We start from the raw sequence: 7,729 nt of genomic DNA on the forward strand, positions 1-7,729 counted from the left end.
ACTGCAATCAACAAAACTAGAACTTTCTATGAGTTCATTTTGATAAACTCAAACTTGGTTTCCACCAAACACTTCAAAGACTCAAATGATTCGTCATTAAAAACCCATTCAACAATCCAAATTTTAAAGGTCATGCAACCAAGACAATTTGGACCCAATTTGCATGAAATAAAAAATTTTCAGTACCTTTTGATCCTAGAGGTTACACCTATTGGGATTATATGGATGCCTGGACCAAAGTATTTTGGCATCAAAACAACAAATACAAACATTCATGGCTCATTTACTTCAAGACTAACACAGTCTATAATTTTCCAAATTGGTTCCTTCAATGGTGGGGTTTTGTTGGTCCAATTCCATAAATTTATCCAGAGCAATTTCAACATGGATTTGCTCAATTCAACAAGAGGTTTAATTCTCAGGAATCACGAATTCCTACAGACTTAAAATATTTTTCCAATTTTTCTTTGTCTTGGATATTTTCATGGCAATACAGGTATAACAAGACAGAAAACAACAAGCAATTTCCATCCCTTCAGCAACATGCATTTTTCAAGTGATGGAATCAGTTTGATGCTTCAAAGGCTGAACTAGATCAGGTGAAAATCTGGTTTAAAGCCCATCCAGAGTTCCTGAAAGCTACTAATCCAGAGACTTCTTTATTCCTCAATTAGAAGTCCCAACTAGCTTCTATCCTGGTGGGATTCAACTCCAAGGAACATCTCACCAAAAACTTAAAAGAAGTTTTAAAATTACTTTAAAGTCAAGAAAAAGGGATTTCTTCCTCAAAGAAAGAAGACACCAACTCTTCTGAAAATGATGATGATTTCTACCAAAACGAAGATGATTGTTTTGGTATTTGTTTAGATGATATATAAATCTTATCGGTTTCTGTAGACATAGTTCCGGTTTTGTAACCTGTACTGTAGCTACAGTACATAAAAAATTTCTATAAAAGGAGTCCTCAAGTTTATTGTGAGGCACCCTTTGAGATAGAATAGTCAGAAAGATTGTAGAGAGAGAAGCTCTTGGAAACACTCTTTGTAAGCTTTTCTTTCGTTAATAAATTTCAAAGTTCTTCTTAATCTCTCCTCTCCCTCTTGACTGATCTTGTGCGACTTTGTCGCCGCTTCAGTTTCTTCTCTTTTTTCCCGTAACAGACCCCGCGCGGCTCTGACGCCGTCTCTGTTTTCTTTTTAATGTTTTTGTTTTAAATTGCATGTTTACTTAATCTGTTTTCATATCGTTATATCATTTATTTATATTCTGTCTATTTCATCCTTATTTTTACTTCTCATTTTGTCTGTTTGATGGTTCAAAGACTATGAAAAAGGCAAAACTATCATCTTCAAAGTCCATCAAAGGTGCATAAACAGCTTCTGAATCAGCTTCTCAACCAACTCTTTCATAAGCTTCTGAACAGGGTTCTCAACCAACTTCTGAAGCACAACCATCTAGTATGGCTATTTCTCAAGCACTACCAACTTCTCAAGCAACTTCTAAAATAGTAAGAGGGTTGTCTTTTGAGAGTGCAAAGTCCACCAAGTTGGTGAGATTAAGTGATGTTGAACTTAAATATGTTGTTGGTCACCATAGAGGTCTTAAATTAATATATTGTACATCATATTTGCAGGGAACTAGAGCACCTACCAAAAAGGTCAAGAAGTCTAAAAGATCAATAGTTGTTGCAAATGTATTCCCTACTAGAATTGACAGCTTGAAAAAGTTGTCAGAGCTGACAAAATGCCAATCTATAAATGATGTGATAAAAAGGAAAATTTTGCAATCAACAAGATTGACTAAATTGTGTGACAGGTTGGGTTTTCCAAAACAACCAACATTTGTGTTGTTGCTAGCGTTGATAAGGTTGTGTCTAATTTTATTCAACCCTTGTCCTTCATTAATTATATACATTATTGATAAAGTGTTAAATTTCAGGTTTCTCAGCAACAAGGAGATACAAGGGTTGGGGACAAGGCTAAAGTTATTAGCCCATCAACAAGAGTCACAAGAAGCAAAGGCAAAGCAACATTTGAAGGAAGTAGTCATTTTGTGGGACAACAAGGAACACATAGCAATAAGTAATGATCTAAAAGTGAAGATGATATTTGGAAACCAAGATTGAAGAAGACTTAATTTTTTGTTTGGCTTTTTGGTCTGTAATGATGCATTTTGGTTGCTTTTTGGTCTGTAATGATTCCATTGTGGATGACTATTTGGTCTGTAATGATGTCATTTTGGTTGGGTTTTTGTTGTGTACAACATGGCTCTTTTAGTAGCCAAACTTGTACTCTGTTTAAATATTGTAGGATTTATTATTTGTCAGACATCATGTTGTTCGATACTCTTTAATGTTAGTGATATTAATGTCATCTTATTAGACTGAAATTCATGTCATTGTTATTAGACTGAAATTACTAGTTATGTGATATTAATGTCATTGTTATTAGACTAAAATTAATTCTTTTGGAGTAGCACTTGAAACTGAATATTGAAAATAAAGGATACAAACTTGCCCTTACAATAACTAAACACCAAACCCAGAACCTTAAACTTGATCACAACTTGATATACTTAATTGCAAATGCAACTTTGACAACACACAACAAACCCCAAAGGAAGACCACAATGCATCCTAGGACCTTCACCCTTTTTCTCTGAATGCTTGTCTTCATCTGTTGCTTTGCTAATTTTTTCTGTAGCTCTTCTACTCTAGTGGCATATCCTCAACAATGAGCCTCTTCTTTTGCAACCATCTTCTTCAATTCCTGTATTTGTTATCATAAACATGAATTCTATTCTCACGAGAGGCAAGTTTCTCTTCAGCTACTATAAGCTTATGCTTCAGCTCCTCCACTTGTGATACATAACGATTAACCTCCAAAGAACTTGTACAACCTTGGTTTAACTGTTTCGCTAAATCGTCATCCCAGACCTAAAATTTACACCTCTTATCTTCCTAAAAATTATACAATAGAGACAAATCACAAATGACAAACAAGAAGCTAAAACACGAACCAAAAACCAACATAAATAGACCACAAAAACAAAACACAAACAAAATCACACCAGAAATCAAATATGTCAAAAGTAAACTTTTCTTACCTTCCACTCAGCACATCACCGAAACATCTTGTCAGGATGCTTCTTGGTTCGAGATGTTAGTTGAATCGCAGACTTGTTGCACAAACAACGAACAAAATCGGACCCAAATGACAAACAAAAGCCTCCCATGGATGCCATTCTCTTCTTTGGACTATGTGGAGCCCTAAACGAAACAACCAAAAACTATACGAAGGTATAGTAGTGTGAATCTCAGACTGTCATACTTATATTCCCTATCGCAATCGAAACCAGGTGCGACAAGAAGAAACACCATACCCAAAACTATACATTGTCATTTTTTTAACCTACAATGCCTACATTCAAACGATGTTGTTTTCTTTGTTTTTTTTTTTATATATAAAAAAAATTAATCTAACATGTATAAATAGTAACACCAAAGGTTACACGTGACAGGACCCATCACACTCCTGCATGTCCAGTTAATGGCTGTGTAGGCAATTAACGATTATGGACTAACGACAAGGACCTAAGATAAAAATTTTGAAATATTAGGGACCCAATCCAAAGGAAAAATTTATTAAAGACCAAACACAAAAAATGTGTATTTATCAAGGACTAAAAACATATTTAAGCCTTAAAATTAAATCATTTAATCCTCCTATTTTTTAAAAAAACTATAATTTTAATTCTTTATTTAAAAATACAAACATTTGATTGTTGTATTTTAAAAAATTCATAATTTTGGTTTTTGTATTTTAGAAAATTCATAATTTTGATTTAATATTTAATTTGAGAAAAAGGTTATACACTGATAGTGTAAATAGTTTTACGTAAACATTTAATCATAACTTACATATATAGTAGGTTTATTAATTTTTAAAATAATTAGCTTAAATAATTCAAACGGTGATTTACGATGACAATATAAACTTATTTTATTTTACCTATGTTTTTTTCTTTATTTTTTACTTTGTAGTTAATTAAATTACTTTTTAGTGATATTTTAAATAATATATTAAGTTTAGGATTCAATTCTATCAAAAAAGAAAAATAAATTAGATAAAATTGATGATTAAAATTATAATTTAAAAAAAAAGAGGATGAAGTGTTTTTATTTCAAAATAAAAAGACAAATAATAAAATTTTAAAAATAAAAGTAGCAAATATCTTAATTTTAAAATAAAAAATAAAAAATAAAATAGAAGAATAATAATTACATTTTGGCCTTATTTATGATGGTGGTAACAAAATAACAAATAAACTAGTAGAGTGACTCGTGCCTCAGGGGTCTCAACTTATTTATATTTTAAAAAAACTAATTAAAAAATTAATAATAATAATAATAATAATAATAATAATAATAATAATAATAATAATTACGCTAATAAAAATAGATAAATAATTTAGAAGTATAAAATTTTGTAAATAAGAAGTGCAATATTTATCAAAATAGAAACCATAGTTGAGGTACCCGTGCATTTGCTTTCGTTTCATTGGGACAAATTAAATTAACAATTTTTAGTTGAATATAATTAATTATAGTAAAATCAGTAATTTTTTAATTATATAAGATTAACAAATGAGGTGATATCAAATAATCCTCCACTAAATAAATTATAACTTGTAATAAACTATAATAATTATGTCATTAAAATGTATTAAAAAAGAGAGTAAAAAATTATTAGATTTCTATAAGTCTCCAATTTTATTTTTGGCTGAAACCTCTATCAATTAAAATTGAGTTCATTTTTTTATTATTTTTATGTCTCACTCTAGATCGTATGCTACAAAATTCATCCATGTCAGAGAATACAATACTTATGAGTCTTGAGCCTTTCTCACTGTCACCTTGATCATCATATATTTCTATTGTCGTCTTTGCTAACATTATAATTATTGTCTATCATCATGCAAAAATATTTTTAAACTAATTTTAATATCATATAAAACTTTTAAAATAGATTTATTTAAAGTTAATCATATTTTAAAAATTAATATAATTTTTTTTAAAACTAAAACTAAAAACTAATCGTTATTTTTTAAATTTTCAAAACTCAACTATTAATCGCCCAAATAAGACTCTTGATAGTTAATTTAATACTTTTAATTTCCACAGAACCACATGTATACGAACCCGTCATAATGCTCATAAATAGACAAATAAAATATTATCCTACGAAAAAAACAACATTCATGATCCAGTATTTGTATTCCTACAATTATTTGTAAAAAGCACTCATGATCTAGCACTCTTAATTCAAAGACCAATAAAAGCCTTCATATCCTCAGCCACAGTCTCCTCTCTTTATCCCTTTATTAGATATAAAATACACGAACAACATCAATAATAGCCATCAAAGGTGTGAACCAACGTCAAAACCAATTGTCCCATCCAATATTCCAGTTCGTGAAATCCTCCAAATAAGCGTATAGACTTCACTTCCCCAATTTGGCATATTCTTGTATCAATGCAACTTATTAAATCACCAAAAGCATGTTTACATACATGCTCAAGTGACCAAACAGCTATGATCGTTTGGACCTGTAGCAAATAACTGTTAAAAATTGTATGAACCATAAATAAAATTATACAAAGTTTACAACTAAACTAATAAGTAATAATATATGTTGAATAGACATGGCAATGGGGCGGGTCGGATACGGGTATTGTCTTCCCAATCCCTTATCCCGACTCCTCATATCCCCATACCCGTACCCGATACTCGACGGGTTTGAGTTTATTGTCCCATCCCTGTACCCGTCGGGTATCGGGTATCCCCAACCCCTTTCCACACATCATTTAGAAAAATATTTTTTTTTGTAAAAAAATATTAAAAATTTGATTTTAGAAAAAAATAAATTGATTGTTAAACATTTATTTTTAACTACTTATATATCAATAAATTTATTATAACGTGTGTGTCTACATAAATAGTTAAGAAAATAATATTAAATTATGTAAAAATTTTAAAATAAAATTAACTAGTAATAAAAATTATATGCCTTTTGATTAAATTATGCAAAAATTCTAAAGATTTTAAGTGGCGGGGCGGGTTCGAGTTCGGAGTTGGGACAAGTCTAGTAATCTCATACCCGTACCCGTACCCGACTTTTGGTTATCGGGGAAAACCCGAACCCGTACCCATACCCGGTCAACTCGAGTATTACCCGTCAAAGTCGGGACGGATTCGGACGGGTACCCACGGGTATGGGTTTTCTTTGTCATGTCTAATGTTGAACAATTTTCTGCATAGAAAGTAAGATACTAGAGTGGGTTAATGTACAAATGTCTTATGCACCAGTGTAACAAAATACAACATGAAATTTGATGTAAGAAACTAAGACAATAAAAAAAGAACTCTGGTTGACAAACAAATCATAGGTATGAGAAATAGCTTTTTTTATTTTTATTTTATTGACATTCTCCACTTTAGTCTATATTGCAGGTGTTAGAATTGGCATTGACACCCCTTATTGGTTCACTGTTAACCAAAAAACCATGGTTTTATGCCAGCCTTAGTTTTTATAACTCCCCTAACACCAGCGATTTCAGTGTTTGGGGTTTCTTCTTAAGCATCATATAAAAAAAATTGACCATAAGTAGTAGTGGTGGCTTGGGCTAGTCCTTTTTGACTGGCGTAATTATAACTAATATTAAAAGTTAAAATAATTCGTCAGTTATGGTAAAATGTACAGAAGTTAAAAATTTTGATAGTAAAATTTGTGAAAATAAAACTTTTGGTGGTAAAATTTACAAAATAATGAAAACTAATTTGTAAAATTTACTACCAAACCAATTTGGCTAATTACCTTTTAACATTCGAAACTTTTAACATTGCAACCACAAGACTCACCATAATATTCCCTTATCTCTAGGTTGACGAACTGAGGTTCAATGTTACATAGCATGGGAAGCAACCAAAGTATGAAGTACTAACTGATGATGAGAAGAGGAACCTTCTCACCTAGTTAAACAAGGAAGACAAGCAGGTAATATATGTTTCTAAAGGATTTTATCACAATTTTCAACAATCAATGATTGTAAGTGCACTCGATTCTCTGAAGTGCACCTCCTCACTTTAGAGGAGTCAAATCCATTTCTAAATATGTTCTAACTCATATACAAAAATGTGGAATAAATTTTGAGATTAGAAGAGTGATTTTGGAGACTTCAGAAAATGATAAATCATACATAAGGGTAGAGCTTATTTAATGAGATGTGCTATAGTATTACTTTGATGCATTAAGTATTTGGGCCCTTTTAATTTTGCTGGTATATGGAAGGAGGCTTTTGGTCTGTAATTTACGCCATATTCCTTTATCTCTAGATCAATATTAGAAAGCATGTGCTGCAACAGCCGAAGAATGAGATACTCACTGACGATGAGGGGGAATCACCACTCACCAAGTTTAACTTGGAAGAGATGCAGGTAATTAATAATATGTTTCTAAACATGTTCTACCAAAACAAGTTTAGATCTTGTTAACCAATGTCTCTAGGGAATAGTTAAGAAACTAATAAGAAAAAATATTTATCCTAAAAATCATAGGAGAGTATAAAAAAATTGTAAACAACTTACACATTACATTATTTTTTTTTCTTCTTTTAGTTTTTTAACCATACCTACAATTTTTTTGATGTCGCAACTGAGAATATTCCACT

General features: G+C 31.1%; 1 protein-coding gene across 1 annotated transcript in view; it reads left to right on the forward strand.

Annotated features, from left to right (window-relative positions):
* Positions 1 to 1,459: 1,459 nt before the first annotated feature.
* The window catches only part of LOC102669091 (DNA-directed RNA polymerases I, II, and III subunit RPABC1-like), a 6,646-nt gene continuing 376 nt past the window's right edge, over positions 1,460 to 7,729 (forward strand). The window contains exons 1-5 of the mRNA XM_006591568.1: positions 1,460 to 1,549; positions 1,634 to 1,693; positions 1,816 to 1,866; positions 1,939 to 2,004; positions 7,395 to 7,496. Coding sequence (XP_006591631.1) covers positions 1,460 to 1,549; positions 1,634 to 1,693; positions 1,816 to 1,866; positions 1,939 to 2,004; positions 7,395 to 7,496 — 369 coding nt within the window. The remainder of the gene's footprint in view (positions 1,550 to 1,633; positions 1,694 to 1,815; positions 1,867 to 1,938; positions 2,005 to 7,394; positions 7,497 to 7,729) is intronic.

The sequence above is a fragment of the Glycine max genome, chromosome 11 (assembly GCF_000004515.6).
Source record: "Glycine max cultivar Williams 82 chromosome 11, Glycine_max_v4.0, whole genome shotgun sequence".
Taxonomy (NCBI): domain Eukaryota; kingdom Viridiplantae; phylum Streptophyta; class Magnoliopsida; order Fabales; family Fabaceae; genus Glycine; species Glycine max.